At 42.7% G+C, this 25,014-nt stretch overlaps 1 protein-coding gene across 1 annotated transcript in view; it reads right to left on the reverse strand.

The window, feature by feature from the left end:
• Nucleotides 1-24,703, reverse strand: part of LOC309475996 (uncharacterized protein) — a 29,680-nt gene extending 4,977 nt beyond the window's left edge. The window contains exons 1-6 of the mRNA XM_082139064.1: nucleotides 24,331-24,703; nucleotides 23,156-23,488; nucleotides 21,371-21,712; nucleotides 11,837-12,175; nucleotides 8,849-9,172; nucleotides 7,641-7,982 (exon numbers count right to left, since the gene is read on the reverse strand). Coding sequence (XP_081995190.1) covers nucleotides 7,641-7,982; nucleotides 8,849-9,172; nucleotides 11,837-12,175; nucleotides 21,371-21,712; nucleotides 23,156-23,488; nucleotides 24,331-24,391 — 1,741 coding nt within the window. The 5' untranslated portion in view covers nucleotides 24,392-24,703. The remainder of the gene's footprint in view (nucleotides 1-7,640; nucleotides 7,983-8,848; nucleotides 9,173-11,836; nucleotides 12,176-21,370; nucleotides 21,713-23,155; nucleotides 23,489-24,330) is intronic.
• Between the last annotated feature and the right edge of the window lie 311 nt (nucleotides 24,704-25,014).

A 25,014-nucleotide genomic window follows, 5' to 3' on the forward strand; every position in this document is an offset into this window, starting at 1 on the left:
AGGGAGGTCCTTGAGACCATCGGTTGGGAGCTATTAAGGCCTCCAGGGTCTTCCCTCTCGTCAGATCGTCAGCAGGATTATTTGCAGAGTCCACGTAGCGCCAGGTGCACTTCTCTGTTAACTCCTGTATCTCAGCTATTCTGGCACCCACAAAGACCTTATAGCGACAAGACTGAGAGTGTAGCCAGGTCAGTACGGTAGTGGAATCTGACCACAACACAGTTCGAGCCACTTTCAGAGTAAGTTCCCTCTCGAGAACACGAGCAAGCTGCGCTGCAACCAGAGCTCCACAAAGCTCCAGGCGTGGGATAGAATGTAGACGTCTTGGAGCTACTCGTGAACGAGCAAGGATCAAAGACAGGTGGATCTGGCCTTCCTTGTCCTCAGTTCTCATGTAGGCTACGGCTCCATAGGCTTGCTCAGAGGCATCTGCAAAGATATGCACCTCACGGGTGGCACCCGCAAGGTTGGCGTCCGCCGGAACATATGCACGCGGGAATGTAAGGAGAGGTAAGGACTCAAGTTCAGCCTCCCAGCTGAACCAGGCCTGCAGGAGATCGGCGGGTAAGTTCGAGTCATCCCAACCTCGCTTCTTATCCCACAGCTGCCTGATGATGAGCTTCGCTCGGGTGGAGAAAGGTAACATGTAACCCAGGGGATCATATTGAGTAGCTAGAACTCTGTAGATGTTCCTCAAGGTTGGATCCTCGTAGGACACAGGCCTATGTCTGTAGCCCAAGGAGTCGGTTGCCCAATTCCAGCTGAGACCAAGTGTTGACTCCAGAGGGTTGGACTTAACCTGTGCCAGCCACAGGTCCAGGCTTTCTGATCTGGCCTCTTGAGGCAAGTGGCTCAGGACGCTTGGATCGTTGCAAGCCCATTGACGCAACTCAAAACCTGCAGATTTCAGAAGATCCCTGAGTCGATCCACTAGCAGTTCACAACGGAGAATCTCAGGTCATCGTCCGGCCGGCAGTGGTCAACAACATGGCGCTGCAGGGCGTATGTCGCACAGCATGGGCTGCACGTTGCGCCGAAAGGCAAAACTTGCCACTCAGATGTTCTTGGGGGCTCTTCCACCTTCAGGTCCCGCCACAGGAACCTTAGAAGGCGGCGATCTTCAGGGATGAGGCGGACTTGATGAAACATCCCCTTGATGTCTCCACTAACCGCTATGGGATGTTCACGAAATCTCAGTAAGACTCCCAGCAAGGGGGCACCAAGAGTAGGGCCAGGTAACAGGTACTGGTTCAGGGTCTGCCCAAGGTACTGGTGAGAGCAGTTAAAGACCAGGCGTTTTTTTCCGTTGTGACTGACGAGATGATGTGAGATGTACCATCCTTCTTTAGTAGAGGTATCCTCAGTGATTTCTTTCACAGCACCTGCTTCAATGAGCTTCTGCATTTCCTTCCTGTATGAATCCGCCAGCTTGGGGTCCTTTAAGAGTCGCCTCTCAGTACTACGTAACATGGGCATAACTGCCTCCTTTGGCGAGTGCAATGGTGACATACTTGCATGTCGCAGAAATGGTGTGGCGTACCTAAGAATTCCATCTACATTAGTACGGACAGTCTTGGATTCAAGCAATGCTACAGCCTGCTGATCCTGCTTTGACCGAGTCACCTCTCTTTCTGGTCGGTAAGGTACAGTGTCTACTTGCCAGAGCCTCTCAACATGCTTGTAAAGCTCATCCATTGATGGCGTAGATGAAGTATACAGCCACTGTGCAGGTTGGATAGGCCACCCCATGAATGGGGTGGGGCCCTGAAGAGTCCACCCAAGCCTGGTGCGGACTGTGGCTGGGCCACCTGGTGGACCAAGTCTGACTGGCTCGACAGGTGTTATCAGCTGAGGGTTATCGGAGCCTACAAGGAATGTTGGCTGAGCATCTCTTAAGGCAGGTAGGGGAATGCCACTTAGGTATTTGTTTTTTCTCTTCAGGCGATCAATAGGGTAAGTATGCTGTGCTAGGCTGAGGCGGCCAGCTGTGAAGGCCCCATTGATCTTATAGCTGGTGTGAGGGTTCGCCGCTGGTGAGACGCGGAAAGACACTGTGTGGCCATGGAGGATCTGGATGTCCTGTCGGACTGTACGCAAAGGAAGCGCTTCGGGAATTTGCCCTTTATGCCAAGGAACTTAGCTGCTGCTGGAAACAACATGGTCCTCTCTGACCCATCATCGAGGATCGCAAAGGTGTCAAGTGTCCGGTCCTCATAATGTACAAGCACAGGGACGACCTTCAACATGACTCGACTCCCGGCTCCAGGTCTGTCCAGGTAGAGCGAGTCAGCCGCGGAGCTAGTTAAGCAGCTCTCTTCCTTAGCAGCTACATCTTTATTGCCCCTCTCTGCTTTTGTATTTATCTCGTGAAGAGCCAGTAGGTGTTTTCCTTGACAGATGTTGCAAGGTTTCTTCAATGTGCACTGAGCGGCTTGATGAGTTCGTGCACAGCGCCAGCACCGCTCGTTAACCCGGATCCACTCTTTAAGCTGGTCTCTGGAGAGTTTGGTGACAGCACTGCATTGACTAAGATAATGTTCAGTACTCTCACAGTAGGCACAGTAGGCTTAACTCTTGGCTCCTCGGTTAATTGAACTCTCTTTATGGTACGAAGAAGCTGTCTCAGCCGACTCACCAGCTCCATGTAGGACGGTCACCGTCTGTCTACCAGGACGACCATCAGTCTTCACGTTCTGCCTTTCCTTTATGCTGCGTCCGGTAGCCTGACTGTCGAAGCCCTGACACCATGATTCATAGCGGAGCCATTCTGACAAATCATGTAAAGTGTGGGTCGCCCCTAACTGCTTGAACTGATGTCGACGGAAATCCGCTCGCTGTTCCGGTGGGAGCTTACTCAGCAAACGAGCAACATATGAGCCACAGTTGAGTTCGATTTCCCCTTCAGGACCCAGAGTTTGCAATAAACCCACTAAAGATTGTATCTGGAGAGAGAACTTCTGGAATGCCATAGTATCACCACGCCTTACCTCGGGGGTTTCTAGGACGCTTGCTATCTTCTTTCAGGCAAGTTGATGAGGCTTCCCGAATTTGTCATGGAGGGCTGACATAGTGTCACTATAAGGGGTTGGTGAGTTTAGATAAGCGTCAGCCATCAGCTTAGCTTCCTCCAGCTTTAAATGATCCACAAGTATTTGATACTTGAAGAGTTCTGTAGCATTGGATGGGAGTAGGTTTTCTAAAGCTATGCGAAGCCGTGCAAACTCACTGGGATCCGGGTGAATGAACCTTGGGATTGTGGGTTGGGGCCCTCGATACACTTGCTCATTCCCCGGCGGCTGCATAAACTGATTAGATGGCGGCATGCCATGTACCGCTCCAGTGACTGCTAAGGGATGGTAGGTCCGGGCAGGCGCTGATTTCATTACAGGTGCATGAGCTGGGGCAGGGTGTGTGAGCAACTGAGAGGGTCGTTTAGAGAGGTATGGTGATATCCCTTTATCGGAAGCAGGAGCGGGATACTGAGGAGGCAGTGGAGGCTTACAAGGCATACATACTCTACCTTCAGGGGGAAAGTCGAGCTGGCTACTGTCTAGCCCTTGTTCCTCGACCCTGAGATTACGCATGCCTCCTGCAAGGTTCTCATCAGGTTCAGGCCAGGGTGGAGGATCAGGCCAGTCCTCACACTCCATTTCCTTCGAATTTGCTGCATCAGCGAAACTCCTTGAGGCTACAGCACCAGCCTGTGGAGATGTGAGGTTGCTGTAGTTCGAGGCAGGGCTATTAACTTGGGCCAGGTTTGCCTTCAGCGAGCGGGCTACCTCCAGTAGCTCTTTCATCTCACGCCGTGCTTCATTGAGTTCCTTTATGCCAGTCTGGAAGGCCTGTTGTGTTTGGAGCAGCTTAATATTCTCCTCCCGAATAGCTCTAATTTCCTCAGAGAAACGAGAATCCAGATATGGGCTCTGATGGGATGAGGGTGTTCGCGCAGGCTGAATAAACCCATCCAAATCTCTCCTCTAGCTGTGGTCTGGGGCTAACTGATAAATCTCAGGGTGAGCAGCATTCCCAGGGAAACCCCCAGGGTGAGGGTGGGCTGTCTGAAAAGGGGTCATCTGGTCTGGACCCTCCCGAGTGAGGAACACCCTCCTATCCTTCAACTAAACCTTGCGAAGACAGAGCTACTCGTGGTCCCGGCCAACCCAACACTTCACCACAACTTCTCCATTCAGCTAGGCTCGTCATCCATAACTCCATCAAGGCCAGCCAGGAACCTTGGTGTGGTAATTGATGATCAATTGAACTTCACAGACCACATTGCTAGAACTGCCCGGTCATGTAGATTTGCCTTGTACAACATTAGGAGGATCAGGCCCTTCCTATCAGAACATGCTACTCAACTCCTTGTCCAAGCACTTGTTTTATCCAGACTTGACTATTGTAACGCTCTCCTGGCTGGTCTTCCAGCTTGCACAGTCAAACCTTTGCTACTGATCCAGAACGCCGCAGCTAGAGTGGTCTTTAACGAGCCGAAAAGGGCACATGTCACTCCTCTCCTCACAAAACTGCACTGGCTGCCAGTTGCCGCTTGCATCAAATTCAAGTCACTGACGTTTGCCAACAGAACAACCACTGGTTCTGCTCCCTTTTACTTTAACTCTTTACTTCAGACTTACGTGCCATCCAGGAACTTGCGCTCTGCAAGTGAACGACGTCTTGTGGTGCCATCTCAAAGAGGCACAAAATCTCTTTCTCTGACCTTTTCCATGACTGTTCCCTGCTGGTGGAATGATCTACCTAATTCAACCAGAGCGGCTGAGTCCATAGCCACTTTCAAGAAACGTCTGAAGACGCTTCTTTTTCGACAGCACTTAATCCAGTTATACTAAAACTTTCTCTACTACTCTATTCTATTCTGTTCTGTTCTACAAAACAAAAACAAAAAAACAAAAATCTGCGTTAGATTAAACTGAGAAGGGTCATAGCACTTGCTTATTGTTGTCCTACTGTTAGTTTAACTGCTTCTATTGTTTCTCATTTGTAAGTCGCTTTGGATAAAAGCGTCTGCTAAATGAATAAATGTAAATGTAAATCCATGGCAGGGGGTGACAGATCCCATTGTAACTGATCTCGTTGACTATATCCCATATAGTCCACTTCGAAGTCCTGAAGTCTGACAGGTCGACGTATTTGACGTTTAGGTCTCACTTCGGGATACATCTCTTCATCTGCCTCCATCCTGAATACTGCACTCAGGCTCGAAGGACCAATGGTAAAGAGGTAATCTAGTAGGGCTAGTTAATCAAGGTTTTCAGCCAGTAAACAGGATGGTGTATCGGTCAGGACACAGGAATAAAGACGAGGAGATATAATTTCTTCTTTAGACTGTATTGGACTTCAGCAGTGCTCATCAGAACATTCCAATATCCAGTATTGTCTTTTAGTTTTCCGTCATTAACTCAACACATGAACATTGGAAGCTGGCTTATTCAGAAGGGACTAAAGAAGCTGCACAACACAGGTATGTAGGCTGAATTATGCCGTTGAACTTGCACTCGTTTCCGTGCTCACTATATCTAACACGCTAATCACACATTTCTCTCTTCCGTAACCACAGAATAAGAGTCTTAAAGCGGCAGGCACCCAGAAATGTCAGAGCCTTTTATACAAAAACAATACACATAAATAAAATATTAGAAAATAATATTAATGAAATATTAACAAACTAAATGATTAGGCCTATACTTCAACCGGGCTTCATATGAAACAAAGCCTCAACCTTCAAATTTAGTAATTTTTAAAAGAAATTTAAACAAATACCTTTTTGTGGCTCTTTACAGATACAATATGTAATTTTTTTCACCGCTAGGGGTCACTAACCTCTTACAATAACAAAGGCGTAGGTTGATGACGCAGTGAATAAGCAGAATTATGAAACTTGTCGTCAAGCCGGTGGATCTAATAATGTTTATGGTTTAGTGAATACATTGATGTTTTTAACATGACTGTGGTATGAAGCAGGGCACGATTGCTAATGAGAGACAGATATCAGCACCACACGCGAGTCCCGCGGGTTAGAGCTGACAGAATTCGGCCCGAGCCCGACAAGTACATTTTGATTGACAGCTTTTTAAAAGCCGAACCCGTTTACAGCCTGACATTATTCAAATGTGCGCACGCACACAGCTCTTTTGCTTTTTGTCAAGAATGAGTCATTTATAAAAAAAATTAACATCATTTACTCATGACTAACGTAGGCTATAGGCCACTTGGAAGTTGGAACAAAGAAATAAAATAACATCTGTAACATCGCAATATCTAAATAGGCCTGCATACACAAATAAAACATTTGTCTTACTTAACAAATTAAATCAAGATAAATGCTAAACTAAGATAGGTATTTGGCAATACCGAAATAAAACGAAAAGTTACATAAAATTGAGATTAGATACAAGGATCAAACAAAAACAACTTGCTTGCTGCCACCTCTCTCCACAATCACCAATACGAATATAAATAGGCCAACGCGCTAAAAAAAGGAGTCTTTCTTAACAAATTAAATTAAGATAAATTATAAATTAAGATGAGTATTTGGCAATAACGAAATTAAGATAAAGGCTCCGTGGGATTTGCTTCACCACTTCTCTCCACAATCTTTTGCATTTCACATAACCCACTGGCTCATTATTCTCATTATGCACATGGTCAAAAGTTTTCCACACCTCAGACTTTGCTTTCTTTGCTGGTGCAACCAAAACGTAATAGCCAGAGACCAGCCTCCGTTTCACCTCCTCAGAATCCATTTTCACGCTAATCGAAATGCATCACCTGACCGCTCATTTACCGCGCAACCCGGAGCGCAAGCCCGAGCCCGTCTAAAATGATAGAAATTAAGACTGAACCCGTCGGGTCCTGTCGGGTTCGGGCAAAGATCTTCAGCTCTACCGCGGGTATAAAGGAATAAGGACATTTCATTCTACCGAACTACCAGCAAGTGTTGAATTACTCACACAGGTCAGTTTATTAGTCGAATGAAAGTAATGTTATTCTATGTGTTAGTTTGTTGGCTGCATGAGTCTAGCAGTAAACTATATCAACATTAGAATAACATACTGATCATATTCTAACATTTCATCATGTTGAACTATATAATACTGATTAGTTTTATGCACATTGGCAGTACGAGCGGAAACCAGGGATAATGCGATATTACATCATTGACAGGCGACAAGTGAAAAGGGAATCAGGGACGAGCCATTATTTCAAATTGGATTTTCTATGAAATTAAAAATCTTTGGGAACTTTTGGGATAGTACATAAGTACATAACTGCAGGAAATATATCACACTGTGAAAGTTATTTTTGGATATTTTATTACAAAAATCGTACATATTGTAACTTTAATGTGTTTGACAGATCGCTGTAGAGCCTCAGTTAAAGTTGCTCGTGAACTCTCTCTTCCTTCTAGTTAATTTATAGCATCAAATGAACATAAGAAGGAATGTTGTTTTAACCGATGAAAGACATCAGTACACTCGGTTCAAATCGTCCAGCGTTAATCTACTAACTCTCCTGATGGCGGATTCGGTGGATGGCGGATTATGATCAGATCGCCTGTCAAACTTCCTGTGAAGGGTCAATTGTGTGCCACTGACTTGATATGCATGAAGAGGGAAACTTACCAGTAACAGTAACACTGAAGCTCCTAATGATGCTGAATCTGCTGCTGCTGCTGATCTGTAGTTTATAAACTCCAGAGTCTGTGGTTTTTGTGTTTGTGATGGTCAGAGATCCAGTCTGATTATCCAGCTTCAGTCTGTCTCTGAATCTCCCATCAGCATATTTAAACCTGACATTTTTAGAGATCTTGCTCTCATCTCTAGTGATTTCAGAGATGTAACTATCACTAAAACACCAAGTCATCAAATGATTTATGTTTATTTCTACACGAGTGTCTAAAGTAACAGATTCTCCCTCCTTCACTGACTTTCTCTTTATTTCATCTCGTTCAGCAGCAGAAACATCTGAAACACAAACCAACAGATGATTGAAGAATATTTTGGGGAGAAAAAGATCACATAACATGAAAGAACAGTGGATATGAAAGTGATAAAACATGCCCTTCTTGACGTTTAGTGTGAAAAGCAACATTTATCCACATTTTGTGCTCATGAACACATTTTACACCAAACCGTCTACACTATTCCTGGTGAACTACAAAATGAGTATGAAATAATAGCATTAAACAGATGATAACAGAAGGTGATCAGGTGATCATTCTGCCACCTGATGGAGTTTTGGTTCCTTGCCACTGTTGCCTTTTTCTACCTTTGTTGCCATTGGCTTGGCTTGCTTGGGGACATTAAATTTAACATTTAATTTAGTATTCAACAATAATATTGATCTGCCTGCATTGACACTATATTATACAAGAACTGAACTGATCTGGACGATGACATCACGGTGTAATGTGACTGTGACGCTATTTTCTTCTGGAAACAAACTTTGTTGCATTATTTTCCTGTTATCTCTGTAAAGCTGCTTTGAAACAATCTGTATTGTAAAAAGCGCTATATAAATAAACGTGACTTGACTTGAGAAACAGACATTTCAATCAGAACAAAACTGATCAAACTAACATCTAACCAATGGAAAAACTAAATAGTTTTAAATCATACTGAACTAAATTTGCAGGAAAAGCTACAAATTCCACTTTAACAGTAAATGTGTGTTTTTTAATGATCAATATATTGCATGTGAATTAATATACAGGTAAAGAAAATGAACATCACTGAATGTCATTGCAAAAAAGATTATAAATTAAAAATGACACTAAACACATTAATGTTGTGATTTAAATGTACAAATCTTACTTTTAAAAATGACTCACCATGAACAGAAACAGTTAAGTTCTTATGAACTCTGAAGCTGTTGCTGCTGCTGATGTTGATGATCTCTAGATGATATTCTCCAGAGTCTGTGTTTGTGATGTTTGTGATGGTGAGATCACCAGTGTGACTGTCCACCTTCGTTCTGTTTTTAAATTTACACCGATCATCTTCACAGATCTTACTCTGATCTCCAGTGATTTCAGCAATGAGAATATCATAAAAACGCCATCTAATTTTGTCTTTATTGTTTGTTGTAATATTAGTATGTAGAGTGACTAAATCTTCCTCCATCACTGACACTGACACACCAACATCAAGAAAATCTGAATAAAAAAAAAAGAACAGTTAATTATAAGCCAAACAAAATTATATAACTGGAAAGAACAGCGAAAATGTTTCTCTACAGAGCATAAAGATTGTGGGTAGAGAAATCTGTCTGGATTCATAATTTAAGACATGCAAACAAAGCAGACCAATGTATCAAGTTTTTCTACTAAAACCCCACTGCTAGAGTAAGAGTTAATGCTGCTTAACAGAAAGATTTAATCGGTAAAGAAGAAAAAGACAGGGCTCTTAAAGGTATTGTGGAAGATTTTCTTTTTTCCGGGTGGATCATCAAGACTATTGGTCCTCCTAGTTGTCAATCATTCTGGTGATATGTTTACGTAAGGCCGTCGTACGTGCTCGTCCAGGTAGTTTTCGCTTTCTGGGCATGCGCACTTTCATGTGTATATGTGAGCTACGGTTTCAGCCATTCATTGAAGCTCGCCGTTCTCACCGGGTTTTTTCAAAATGTCTGAGGGTTGTAAGAGAAAAAGTGTCTACGAATTGTTTGACAAGAAGAGAATGGTCTCTGAAGAAAGAAACAAGACCAGAGTGTTTTTGGGAGAATATTTCACACGCTGGCGTGCGCTAAAAACACAGGTTGGGCTTCCCACTGATGCCTCAGTCGCGAAGTTTCTACTCGACAGGTAAAGTTTGGTAGCCTGGATGCCAGCCGAACTTAGCCCCGCCCATAGCATTTTAGGTCGGGAAGTTCGGTCTGGACTTGATCCGTTGAGAAGCAACTATGCTCCGACCTAAATCTGCTCGGACCAATCAAATTGTCAGGGCGGGCTTTATACGATGATGGACAGATGATCAACAGTAACGTAATCATCCACGTCAGCAAAGAGCGCTTGGGTTGAATTCGTTTACAACTAAGATTGGCCTGGAATCTGGATGCCAGCCGAACTAGCCTCGCCCACAACATTTGAGGTCGGGAAGTTTACCATTTCTCTCAAAAATTATGAGTTGGTAAGTACTCCGTGTATCCTTATAAAACAATAAGCCCCGCGAAGTGAATTTAGAACAGCTAAGGGGCGTTGTTAGGCACGACGCGGAGCGGAGTTGATCACAAACGTTGCGCCGTAATACTAATGTAATGCAGTCACAGCACAGGTGTATGTTTGTTGAGCAGTTTACAACAGCTTTGATGCGCGGCTCAACCAATCAGAATCAAAGACCGGAACTATCCGTTTTATAAAATATTTTTTTCAACACAGGCAAAGATCGTTTACACTCATCTTGTTCTTCTACTTCTTCCAGTGTGCGTGCACTTGAGCTCTGTTGACAACTATGCGTTCCTCCGTTGCTCTGATTGGTAGTCTATCCAGTATATTCGGTTGAAACATGCCCCATAAATCACAGCCCAACGGAGCAGTATCAGACTCATATTCTAACTAGAATTTGAGTATGACAACGTCAGGCTAAAAGTTTGGCATGCTATTTGGAGAAATCCATTTAAAATTACTGCTAGTAAAAGTTAATGTGCACTAGTTGGCACAAGTCACGCAACTCTCGTGCACACGTTTAATAGGCGTTCCCTCTCGGGAGCAGGTAGAGTGTTGCGTGCATTTTTTCAAAAAGTAGAGAGGGCGGTTCTTTTCTAAAATTTGTGAAAATCTTCCACAATACCTTTAAGTAAATCTATTTACTTTTAAGAAAGTAAATCTTTCTTCAAAATCCAAATAAAACCACTGGTCCAATTTTTCAGACAGTGTTTGTTGTTTCCAGGGATGGAAAATAATGGCAAGGAACATAACATTATTTGCAGATTATGTAATGATCAACTTAGCTGAACAAATAATATATTGTACAAATCTTAGGGAAATACTAGAACAATTAAATTCATATACTGGCTATAAATTGAATGTAACAACCTAAAATTCTTAAGTTTACCTGAAAACCAAGCAAGGAATTTAGATCTAATCATGAGGTTAGTTAGGATTAGGGAACGAAATGTCTTAAATACTTTAAATATAATTAAAAAGAGTAACTACATTGTATGGGGTCAATTATGATGAAATTAGCCGGAATATAAACAGAGACTTTGAGAAGTGATTTACCTGCTCTATGATTTCAGCGATAGGAAAAGCGGGGTGAAAATGAATTAGTCCAAAGACTAAAGACTAAAAGTAGCAGCACACATGATGGAGACAGTGTGAATTTTTAGGACAATTTCAGTTCAGAAAATAGTAATTTATGAGACGACTGCTTAACCCCCACTCTCCGGCTATTTTCTTGTTTCTATGTTTTTGCAGTCAGTTCAATCCCTTCTCTTTCGATTCTAATAATATAGGGAAGGGTCTGCTTGGATAAAATATTTTTATTATAATTTGTTATACATTTATCTCTTAAATCTTCAATGAAAACAAATAAAAATTGTTTCAAATTACACCGAAATATGTAGATATAATAAATCTGTTATTATATCAACATATTTCAATCTAACAGTAATGTGTCTAAGAAATTATATATATATATATATATATATATATATATATATATATATATATATATATATATATATAATTTCTTCTAAGACACATTTACTGTTAGAGTGAAATATACTGCATGTGAATTAATATACAGTCACTGGGAAAATATTAATTATCATAATAATAGATTTAAATGTACAAGACTTACTTTTAAACATAATGACTCACCATGAACAGAAAAACTGAAGATCCTTTCACTGAAGTTGCTGCTGCTGCTGAAGATCAGTAGTTCATATTCTCCAGAGTCTGTGGTTTTGATGTTTGTGATGGTCAGAGATCCAGTCTGATGATCCAGCTTCAGTCTGTCTCTGAATCTCTCATAACTATATTTACACTGAACATCTGTACAGACAGTACTGAGATCTCCAGTGATTTCAGCGATTTGAAAGCCATTATAATACCATATCATTTCTTCTTGTTGGTTTGTTTGAACACCAGTGTATAGAGTGACTGAATCTCCCTCCATCACTGACACTGGCACTCTATCTGTATCACCACCAGAAGCACCTGAAGAAGAAATGAAGAAATGTTATTCATAAGATAAGCCATATAAAATTACACAGCAGGAAATTGCTCACGCAATTGACTCACGCTATGATACCATGTTACTTTTCCATGATGTTTATCTTTCTATATAAGTCAACTGACTTGAGCTGGGGGGGGGGGGGGGGGCAGGAGAGCATCCAAAAAAAGAGTGAGCAACAGTTGCAATCACTTTTTACTTTTTCTCCCGACCATGTGATTAACACCTAGTTGTAAGATATTCAAACTGACCAATCAGACAATCACAACTTCCCCCATTGTTAAAGCATTGTGGCTACAGGCCTTATGGCGCTTTTCCACTGCATGGAACGGCTCGGTAGGTTCGGCTCGGCACGGTTCGGCTCGTTTCGCTTTTCCACTTGACGCGACTCGGCTCGGCACGGTTCACTTTAGCTCGGTTTGCTTTTCCACTGCATTAGTGCCGCTTCAGAGTGGGTGGGATTACCGTACGTTCACACCGCCGCCGACTTGAGCTGCAAAGAAGCTCTGGCCGCCCTGTCAAGGACGCATGTCAAAAAGTACGGGGAAGCTTGTTGACGCTTTAGCCGCTCTGATGTAGCAAGGAGAAGAGAAGTGTCACAACATGAAATGTAATAAATAAAGTTTTACGTGAGCAAATGAATTGCATTCCCGTTTAAAACGAGCGTTCGTAAATATTTCAAATAAAAGTTGCGCTCATTCTCAAATGTGTATCACTGGATCATTATGGAAAATCGCGAAGTTGTTGTGTTTGGTGCTGCTTTATTGTATTTGCGGAGAAGACGTCGGACTCTGAGATTTTGGGTTCATGACACCCTCCAGGACCGTTATCAATTCGGAGAGTATCACCGGCTGGTGCAGCAGCTGCGGCTCGATGACGAGAGGTTCCAGCGGAACTTTAGGCTGGACACGGAGCAGTTTGAACTAATGTTTTGGTAGGAACGAAAGTTTACAGCGTTTGTTTCTCCGGAATCATCAGCCAGCACGAAGGACGTGTATATTCCATCATGGTATTCCATATTCCGTATGGCGTTTTGCCGCTGCCTGCCGCTGAACCGCGTCATAGCTCATTACCATAAAGTTGAGTTACTTTCAACTTTCAGATTGACGCTCTAGTCGCTCAAAACGCTACGCCGAGGGATTTGACGCTCCTTGCAGCTGAGAGAAGCCAGCTTCCATTGAAAATGAATGACTTCCGGTAACTTTGGAAGCTCAAGTCGGCGGCGGTGTGTACGTACAGTTATAGACTGATCGTTGTAATAGTTGCGCGAGCGAGCTGGATCCGCTCCTCTGCAACCAACAAGAGGATTTTCGAATCGTCTGCACTTCGTTCACTTACAACGATTCAGCCATTTATTTATTTTACGTTTTTCTTTTTTCTTCAAGCAAGTAGTTTAAAAACAGATGCTACAGCTGTGGCTGTTACTGGCTATTTAAATCTAGCGCGTTTGGTGTCTCGTGTAGCAAACAGTGACGCTGGTAGTGATGATTCTGTCTGTCTGACCAATCGGTGATCTGCAGTGTCTCACGTCACATTTTAGTATCGGTACGGTACGCTTGGAACCTCAACAGAGGTGGTACCATTTAAAGGGGTCATATAATGGTACATGCACTTTTACAAGTTGATTGTACTGAAATGTGTGTTGGCAGTGCCTGTACAAAACCATCATAAAATGATAAAAATCCATCCAGTGTCTTTTTTTTTTTTATCTCCTTATATGTTTCCCCCCTCTCAAATCAAGCCGTCCGACCGTGTGACGTCACACGGTCGGACGCCCCTCCCACGATTGTTGATTGACAGCAGTGTTTCAACACAGACCCGCCCTCACACGTGAGCGAGCTGTCAATCATAGTCTGCGCGTCATGTTGATATACACTGGAGCACTGTCTATGAGCAGAATGGCATCTAAGCGATTGTGTTCTGTTCTTGGGTGCAATAAGGAACACAGCAGTCATTTTAATGTTCCTAAATCAGAACCGCTGAAGACGCAGTGGCTGAGTTTTGCTTTTGAATGCAAATGTTTTTTTGTTTTTTTGCAGCTAATCATTTTTCACCAGACTGCTTTACAAACGAAGGTCAACTGAATAGAACAGTAACTGTTATAAAGCTGCTCCTGAAAAAAGGATCTGTACCAACTATTCGTGTTCCTGCTGAACCTCCAGAAGAAGTGAGTGTAACGTTTTATTAACCTTTATATTAATCTTTATATTAATATTTGCAAATCGCTAGCACGCTTCACGATGAATGCGGCTAATGTTTACACTAAGGGTACATTACGGCATGTTTTCTCAATATAATTCATAATCCCACGTTTATAATGAAACTCGTTATGGTGTTATTATGGTGTTAAAAAATGTGTACACAGGTGTTAAAGTTAACGTGGTAATACTACACTAAGCTTACTTTTGTATATGGTTTATAACGGTGTCTGTTACTGATTAAGAAGTAAGAGACCCCCGCTGCCATTGTCAAGGCAACACTCCACGCGTGTTGTGTCAAAAACGCTTCACAGAACAGAGGGGCGGGGTGAGCAAAGCTCGTGATCATTTAAAGGCACATGCACTAAAACGACGTGCTGAAAACACCGCTGCTTTTGACCAGGTAAAATAAGTGTTTTCTTACAATTCTAATGAGAATTTTTAATTAAAGTATATTACAAACTTTCAATTTAGACCCTAAAGAATCATATTAGCTTGTACAAAAATGGCATTATATGACCCTTTTAAAGCGAGCCGAAGCGAGCCGTGCCGTACCGTACCACGCAGTGGAAAAGCACCACAAGTGAGCCGTGCCGAGCCAAACCGTACCAGACCATGCAGTGGAAAAGCGCCAAAGTGTGCCGTACCGAACCGTACCATGCAGTGGAAAAGTGCCATTAGTTGCTATCAGCATGGTCCTTGTGAGAGAGAGGGGGGATTATTTCCAATCATACACACTAGAGGAAGTTCATCCAAAAACCAAAATTTGCTTAAAAATTACTCATCTTCAGGTCATCCAAGACGTAGATGGGTTTTTTTCTTAACCAGAATAGATTTGGAGAAATTTAGCATTATATCACTTGCTCAGCAATTGATCCTCTGCAGTGACTGGTTGCCATCAGAATGAGTCCAAACAGCTGATAGAAACAGCACAATAATCCCCAACACGACTCCAGACCATCAATTAATATTGTGTGTTAAGATCCTTGTTTGTAAGAAACACATCCTTCAAGGTGTTTTCAGTTTAACCCGTTGCTTTTGGCCAAAAAATGTCCATAATCCATAACCATAGACCATAACCCATAACGCTTCCTTCAGTGAAAAAGTCCATCCCCTGTTGTCCTCTCACATCAGATCCACAGACATATTTGTTTATTACTGTTTTTGCTTCTGAACAGTGCTTGTTCTTAATTCTCTTCTGATTAAAACCAGATTACTTTTTCACTGGACTTTTATTCTGACGACACCCATTCACTGCAGAGGATCCGTTGCTGAGCAAGTGATGTAATATGTTCTGATGAAGAAACAAACTCATCTATGTCTTGGATGACTTGAGGGTGAGGAAATTTTCAGCATATTTACATTTTTTATATTCATATTTCATCAAAATAAAAATGTCCATGTAATCGCACTTAAATCGAGTTGGCTTGTCGCAATTTTGAAATCGCAAATGCTGCGATTTTTTGTTATGCGCAGCTTGTCATTGATGTACGGCTCTGTAAACTCTGCTCCCCCTCTCGACCCCTAGAGTCACTGTGGAGTACTTGTATTTAACATTACTGTCCTAAATACCATGTCTTCTGACCAGGTAATGTTTCACAATTTCATACAAATATTAGGCTACTGCATAACTGTACATGTTGTGCTATCGAAGATGAACTACTGATGATGGTAGTTTATGTCAAGCGTTAGCCTACTTTATAATAATAAAGTAGCCTACTGCGTTTAATGGCTTATAACGTTTTTACATGATTGCAGCTAAATTACAAGCAAATAGCCTACTACGCAGTTTACAGCGCGCTCTAGATTCCGGGAGATTTTAACTCATTTGCGGGTATCAGGGAGCTGCTATCAATATGCGGGAGACTCCCGGAACTTCCGGGAGACTTGGGATGTCTGAGTCTGCCATGAATCACGTCTGAAATGCGCGCTAGTGTCTTCCATAGAGGGTGCTTCATATGTTGTTGATGTATGTGACGTCGCGCCATAAAGCAAATCGTGATTCTCTCGAGATTTGTCAGGGCGTCCCCTCTCAAAATTGCATTGCTGCTTTTTCCAGCGGTGACCCCCTCAGCTTTGCTATATGGATGATTCGCCCTACTACGAGTTTGTTTAACATCAAAATGACTTTAAAGCTGTTATATTAGGGTACAATTCTTGCATAGTGTGCCTTTAAGACATAACCGATTGTGTTTAAGAGGATATTTTTACATTTTTTTTATAATTGTCCATTCAAGTGCATTCAACACACGTAAGAGAACGTCTCGGTTACGGATGTAACCCTCGTCCTCTGAGTTACGTTGTGACGATGAATGGGGTTCGCTTAGAAGCCTATCATCTTCGAAAGAAATAAAACTAGCCAATGGCAAAGAAATGCCATGGGTCTGTGGAATTTGCATGGTGTAAATCCGCCCCACCTCATGGGTATAAAGAAAGTGCGCCGCAGCATGCAGATATGTTTCTTCGCTGAGGAGCCGAGACTGAACAGGCGTTTCTAGCGGTACAGCGGAAGTTGCAGGAACTGAGGGAACGAGGGTTACATCCGTAACCGAGACGTTCCCTTTCGTTGTCACTACGAGTTACATTGTGACGACGAATGGGGCTCCCAGTCCAATCACGCCACCTCGGCTGTCTTCCAGTGTCCTGCGTAAGTCTGAGCTCCCTGCCGTGAGACTAGCACGGATGAAGGACTCCTACTTAACACAGGAATACCAAGGTACACTGGGTAGCATATCTCAGTGGAAATATGCAATTAGTGCCTGCCCAAAGGAGGGGGGCTTACAGAATACACATATGACCCGGGAGGGGGGTGGCAGAGTGGCTTGCCAAGGGAAAGACTTGGCTGGAGGAACTTAGGGCTTCTCAAGGAAACTCACCTGAGGAGCAAGCGAAGACACCTGAGCAGATCCTAGTACCGGCTGGTTGAAGCGAGTACACGAAAGGACACTGGCTCCACTCGGAAATTGTAGAATCTCACGAATGTGTTGGGTGTCGCCCAGCCTGCGGCTTTGCAGATGTCTGTTCGCGAGGCGCCATGCGCTAGAGCCCAAGAGGAGGCCACACTCCGGGTGGAGTGGGCCTTCACACCAAGGGGGCACGGACGAGCTTGCTGCTGGTAAGCCAAAGCAATGGCGTCCACTATCCAGTGAGACAACCTTTGCTTGTAGAGAGCCTTTCCCTTCAGCTTCCCACCATAAAATGCAAAGAGCTGGTCTCAGTTCCTGAAACACTGCGTTCTGTCTACGCAAGCACGGAGGGCACATACTAGACAGAGCAGTGCCCAGGCTGGGCCTGCCTCTTCCAGGGGCAGTGCTTGCAGGTTCATCACCTGGTCCCGAAAGGGAGTGGTGGGAACCTTGGGCACATATCCAGGCCGGGGTCTTAGCGTTCCACGGGGGTGTGCTCTGGCAGGGGTCTGGCGACAGAGGGGGGACGAGAGTGGCGAGGTTCGTGAGCGGCGCGCACTGTCAACCGCGCCCTCTGAAGGACTCAGAGATGGGGAAGTCAGTTCTTTGGAAGAAGGAGTGGCTCTGCAACCACTTCCTGGAAAGAACTGCAACCCATCTCTGAGCTGCCCGTAAAGGGAGCACCGCATCGCCTGACGTTTGGCAGGCTGCGGGGGTCCTACTTGCAACTACCTCCACAACGTGGCCTGGGTGAAGGCTGCTGCTGGGGCCGGGCGGGAGGGGCGGAAGTCGCAGGAGGGTGCCCTCGGCAGCGAGATCCTTTGTGATCGCCTCAGTCTGCTTCTGGGCGGCCGAGAACTGTTGGGCAGAGTCCTCAACCGTACTGCCGAAGAGGCCAGCCTGGGATATGTGGGAGTTGAGGAAGCGAGTTCGCTCAGCTGTTTTTTCCTGGACCACATATGTGGACATCACCTGGCCCAGGGAGCGTGTGGCCACCTTCGTCGCCCGTAGAGCGAGGTCGGTGGCATCACGCAGCTCTGCCAAGAGCCCTGGACCAGCCCTACTCTTGTGCATAGCATGCAGTGAGGTGGCAGCCTGCCCTGCAGCTCTATAGGTCTCTGCCACCGGAGTAGACAAAAACCTACAGGCTTTGGATGGGTGCTTAAGGTTGCCACGCCAGGTGGAGGATCCTGTGAGGACACAGTTGTGTTGCCACAGAACACTCCACGGGGGGGAACCCCAGTGCACCCTAGGCCACGGCCTCTTCGAGGGCAGAGAAGGCTTAAGAGGCCACTGAGAGTCGCGGGAATCAAGGGAGAATTTCACGACTTCATGACCTCTTCATGCACATCCAGGAAGAAAGGGATTTGGGGGCGGGTGCTGACGGGTCCCCAAAAACCAATCATCAGCTTTGAGCGCTCGGGACATGGCGGAGGGTTCCACACAAGCCCGATGCTCGTGGCTGCCCGGGAAAGCACAGCAGTCAGTTCTGGATCAGACTAGGTCAATGCTGTGTAGCAAATTAGCTCTATATGAAAAATTAATAATCAATAATAACTGGTTATAATTGATTATGAATATTTGGATTAGTTAATATAATTAATTTACTGTCGTAAATTAATATTACAATCAATGAACCTATTTGTCCCATGAACACTCAGGATCAATTGTTTATTAACTCTAAGAAATGTACATTTCCGGGGCATGGGAAATGTCTTTCTTAATTTACAATACTACTAAGAGCAGTAACCAAGATCTAAATGATTAGTGACTCCAGTTATGAGCTTGAGACACGGACAACTTTACATGTAACATGAACAAGATTTTATTAACTAGTCTAAACACTTAAACTACTCTAACATACACACACATACATGCATACAGTTTACCAAGGGAAAGAGAGCTGAAGCAGAATACAGGAAAGCAAGAAGTTTTGTTTGAAATTAAGCAGATCAACAGCCTTGAGCAAACCATCAGTTTAGTTCTAACACGCCCTTCTTTAAAGGGGTAAGGATACTTAATGTATCAAATAATGAGTCTAAGTTTGATACTTGCATGTCTCTCCCATTTGAATTAAACCGTCCTGATGCAATTTGTTGAGGCTCCAGTTGATCTTTGCTGATGTGGTCTTGATGAGAGAGAACCAGTTGTAGTCAGAGTATCTTTGGTGAATGGAAAGACAAGGCCGCAGCCTGGCACAAGCTTGGTGGGTCCTTAGAGGCTTCTAGTTCAGCATCATCTTCACGTCAGCATTTCAGAAAGGGAGTAAGAGCGAGCTAAGAGCTGATCAGTGACTTTAAAGCATGAAGATGGCACAACCTCTGGAGCTGTGTGAGCCAATGAGAAGATTTCCCTTTGGAGGGAAATTTTTACGACCCATTGTCCCTTTGAACATGCAATTTGATTGGATGTTTAACACAAGAATCTTTAAGATGCTTATAATACTAATGCGTCACAAAGTTAGCAGAATGTAATGTAAATTAACAAAACGGGGATGAAGATTGGAGTTTATAGAGACCAAAAATGCCGCACATATAATGTTGGTTAACCATAATATGCAAAGTCTGAAACATTAACCCAATTGAGTTTACAAGAATACAAACACCACATAAAAGGGAAAATCATGAGATGGGAAAAATTAGATACGTTTACACATTTATCAAGTGGTTATATATAGAATATATATAGGATTAACAGGGTTTTTATTTCTCTTCCTCTGCAAGAGTTTAAGTGAGAGTCGCAGCTCTCAGGACATTCCTTTTCGCTCGTAAAATCAGTTTCAGTGTGTGTCCTGTAACAAGACACCGCGTCCTGCCAGTGTGTTAGCTTCATTTGGGGAACGTTTCACAGGCCTTATTTGGGAGAGTGAGTTTACACAGATTATTCATTAAATAAATGAATAATTTGTGTGTCTGATTGGTCCAGACGCTACAGCTGGCACCCCCGAAGGAGGCAGCACAACTGAGTCTTCATCTCCAGATGACTCAAGCACGCCTTGTGATGCGGCGAAAGACATGACTTCATCTGCCAGGGCGCCAAATGAAATGCTGGGCCCGCCCGCGACCCCTGGCCAGGACTGGTCAGCGATCTCATCCGGAAACCTCACGGGTTGCAATGTGTAAGAGGGGTGTGTGGACCGAGGATAATTCGTCAGGTTTGTTCCACAACAGCAGCCTCAGATCACCCTGGCCACCAGCCAAAGTATCCCCTCTCGTGGAGAGAATAGATCGGGGTGTGGTTGAGGGGACTCTACCTCTAATGAGGTCATTGAGTCTAGATCGCAACATTGCGATGGTCATGTTCCCGCAATGAGAACAGAACGCGTCCACAAATGCAGCCTGAGCGTGTATTAAGCCCAAACACACCAGGCAGCATTCGTGTCCAGCGAGCAGAAACAGAATTAATCTTTCTATCGCACCCAGAATTACACGGGCGAACCGAAAAAAAAAACGCATTATGCAGCTCTTTTAGAGAGGAAAAAACTCAACGGCAGTGCTGAAGCGCCCAGGGAGAAACAGGTGCTGTTTACAGACGACTGCACAGATCAGCAGGCACGAATGTGAAACTCGCTGTCACACCAACACAAAAGCTGCTCGTCTCGAAGAGTGAAGAGAATGAAGATCTCAGGATGGCTTGTGGAGTGAAGTGATACACTTGGCTCCGAAGCCAAAGCGAAAACATATCCGCATGTTGCGGCGCACTTCCTTTATACCCACGAGGTTTACAAATTCCGCAGGCCCATGGCATTTCTTTGCCATTGGCTCGTTTTATTTCTTTCGAAGATTATAGGCTTCTAAGCGAACCCCAATCGTCGTCACGACGTAACTCATAGTGACTACGAAAGGGAATTCAGTATTCAGTATGAGGTGGCTTTCTGTGCGCATGTCATTTTGGATGTCTGAGCAGCACAGAAAACAGAGTGCGGGTCTTGCACTTGAATGGTTTAAATTTATATTAAAATGCACACAAAGAAATTGATAAGAGGAATCAAAACTTTAACTGTATAACAACCCCAAACATCTACGAGATCACAGCTAGATACATTTAATGAGTTTCATCACTAAGTGATACTCACCAGTGATGGTAACAGTGAAGCTCCTAATGATGCTGACTCTGCTGTTGCTGCTGGTGATCTGTAATTTATAAAATCCAGAGTCTGTGATTGTGATGTTTGTGATGGTCAGAGATCCAGTCTGAATCACCTTCAGTCTGTATCCGAATCTCTTACTACACTGAACATCTGTACAGATCTTACTCTGATCTCTAGTGATTTCAGCGATGAGAATGTCATTAAAATGCCACGTCATGACATCATCTGGTTCTTTTTTTACATCAGTATGTAAAGTAACAGGTTCACCCTCCTTCAGTGACTTTCTCTTCATTTCATTTCGTCCAGCAGCAGAAAGAAACAACAAAGCTGAAAAATTAAGAAATTATTTAGATACAAAAATATACAAAGAAATAAAAATAAATAAAAAATATATGTAAAAAATATATATACATAAAGAAAATGTCAAAACAAAAATAAAATATAACTCCACAACATGAGGGAACTGTGGATCTAAAAGTGATTGTTAATGCTCTTTCTTGAATGTCTGAAAAGTAACATTTCTTGACATTTTGTGCCTAAACATATTTTGCATAATTCTTTTTTTACATCAAATCCTCTCTGCAGTTCTGAAAGAAACTAATGAATAGGGGGAGACCGGGGACAGTTGCAACAGGGGATGGTTGCAACATATCATTTTTCTCCAATCAGAAACAAGCTAGAGTGATGACACTCACACTGCACATGCTCAGTTGGATGCCTGCCTTGCTTTAGAAAAATCAAGGAGATTCTTGAGCTGCTCCAGGATTTATTAAAGAAAAACTGTTTTTGAGATATAAACGTATTTATTTTTTAACAAATAATATTAATAAGTTATTTTTAACTAAATAAGTTAATTGCCTCACAAATTGAACCATTCTTCCTATGTCACTAAAAGCCTACTGTATTTTATATCAATTTGAATATTTGACATCTGCACATAAGGCCTACTCATCTAGACAAATCTATAATTGTCATCTAATCAAAGCTGATGAATAAATAACACTGTAATATTATTATAACTTACATTTTATGCTAATAATAATTTTGCTAACACTGACATGTATTGTAATATATTGTTTTTGTAACATGTTGCTTGCAACCATCCCCAAACAATGTTGCAACTGTCCCCGGGCCCGGGGTCAGTTGCAAGATCTGACTCCTTACATTCAGCAAGTTGTGAAAAATTTTGATTATTTAATTATCTTTAAATGGTTTAAACTATTAACAGACATATGTAAGTTTATTTATATAAACAATTGGTTTGTCTAATCCAACTCGTCTCTGAGTAACAGAGCCAAATGCAAAAAGTGTTGCAACTGTCCCCGTTCTCCCCTACGAAATAGATTAATCAGAAAATGTTAGTTTTTTTTCTCAGAGATGATATGATGAGAAACTGACATCTTGACCAGAACAAAACTGATAAAACTAACATCTAAGCAATGGAAAACCAAATTAGTTTTAAATCATACTGAATTAAATTTGTAGTAAAAGCTACAAATTCCACTTTAACAGTAAATGTGTGTAAATTATCTGTATACTGTGAATTGTTATACAGGTAAAGGGAAAGGAAAAAACACTTCCGAAAGTCGTACAGAAAATTAGTCTGTACGACTAAATCTGGCTCATTTACATTTGGATATTGTCCATATGTTCATTAATGTGCATTGTCCCTTTTAAATAAATAAATAAACAAACAAACAAACGAAGTCACTGCAAAAAAAAAAAAAAAAAAAAAAACCCACTAATGAGGTGATTTAAACAATGACTCACGAAAAACCGTAACAATAAAGATATTGTCAATGCTGCTTCTGCCGGTGATGATCTCTAGTTTATAAACTCCAGCGTTTGTGTTTCTGATGTTTGTGATGGTCAGAGATCCAGTCTGATGATCCAGCTTCAGTTTCTCTCTTAATCTCTCATCATCTTTACACTGATCATCTGTACAGATCTTACTCTGATCTCCAGTGATTTCAGCTATTTGATTGTACAGAAAATACCATATAAGCTTTTCTTTTTGGTTTATTTTAACATTGGTGTGTAGAGTGACTGAATCTCCCTCGGTCACAAACGCTCCCATTCCGCCTGCACCAACACCGAAAGAACCTGAAGAAGAAATTAACAGTTATAAACCAAATAAAATAATACAACAGAAGTCTCATGGAAGATCTTAAACTATAATGAACATCATACAACACATGACAATTATGAGTATTAATACTTAATAGTGAAAAATACTTTGAAACTACAGGGTGGGCCATTTATATGGATACACCGCAACATGGGAATGGCTGGTGACACCAAAGTCCCGTTTGTGGCACACCAGTACATGTGAGGGGGCTCCTCAAGATGGGTGGTGACCATGACATATACTAATGTGCCACAAACAGGACCTCAATATCACCAACCACTCCCATGCCACCACGGTGTATCCATATAAATGGCCCACCCTGTACTCCAAAACATGAAAACACAATGTTAATGTTTTTTAAACAAAATATTGTTATTATTTGTAGTCCTGTTTCAGTCTCCCACATAAACGTTTTAATTTACATTTTTATACATCCAAAGCAATTACATTCAATGTACATTTGATCAGTTTATGCACTGGTTTCAACATTTACTAACGGTACGATGTCATGCTTCTTTAGATGTTTTTATACAAAATAACTTCTCCAGAGCATTCAAGGAGACGCATTTCAATATGTTGGCCATAATGTAGGCCTACGCCCAACGCCTCTGCAACTGATCTGGAATGCACGGTTTCTTTTATTTATTTATTTTATCGTTGACCAGAAAAGAGATAGTAACAAACAGGCAACATGTCTTACAATGGTCGAGCAAAATACAAACAAATGAATTTATGTCGAAAGCAAATTAAGCTGATACCAAACTATAGCTACGTTGCGTTAGTTTTTACCGTTGATAGTAACAAAACATTGTCTTACCAAAACCATGCACACGTAGGCAGAACGACAATAAGAGCAAAATAGAGATAGCATGCTTCATTTTCACACTTTTGCCTAAAAGTCACTGCAGTTTCAGTGAAGTAACAGTGCTCTGTAGCTGAAGTGAAAATGACATATGCTGCGTTCCAGTCCCCTTTTAGACACGCACTCGCGAACTTCCCTAGGCACTTCCCCTCGGGGGAATCCCCGCCGCCATTTTGTAGTGCGTTCCACTACGGGAAGTGGACGAGGGAAGTTTAGATGGACAGACCCTCATTCCCTCGATTTGGGCGGAGGGAGCGAGTCTACTTCATATGTACACTTCAGGCACCTATATGTCCCACAATGCAGTACGATTGTGACGTCACCACAGATCTCTTCTAATCACCACCACAACAAACAACTCTATGATATATTAATTCAAATTTTTTTTATTGAAAACAACCCAAAAACCATATATACATTTGGATGCTGCATTAAACAAATTCTTAAAGGGAAAACAAATGTAAACTAGATGCGAAAGTTCATTGAGACAAACTTTAAGTTGGCTTGAGAAAGTCTGGACCAGAACGTTTTGTGCTAGGCGGTTGCTAGGATGTTATGGGTGGTTGCTAGGATATTTCTGGTGGTTGCTAGGGTCTTTTGGGTGGTTGCTAGGATATTTCTGGTGGTTGCTAGGGTCTT

The sequence above is a fragment of the Leuciscus leuciscus genome (assembly GCF_965113295.1).
Source record: "Leuciscus leuciscus genome assembly, chromosome: 15".
NCBI lineage: Eukaryota > Metazoa > Chordata > Actinopteri > Cypriniformes > Leuciscidae > Leuciscus > Leuciscus leuciscus.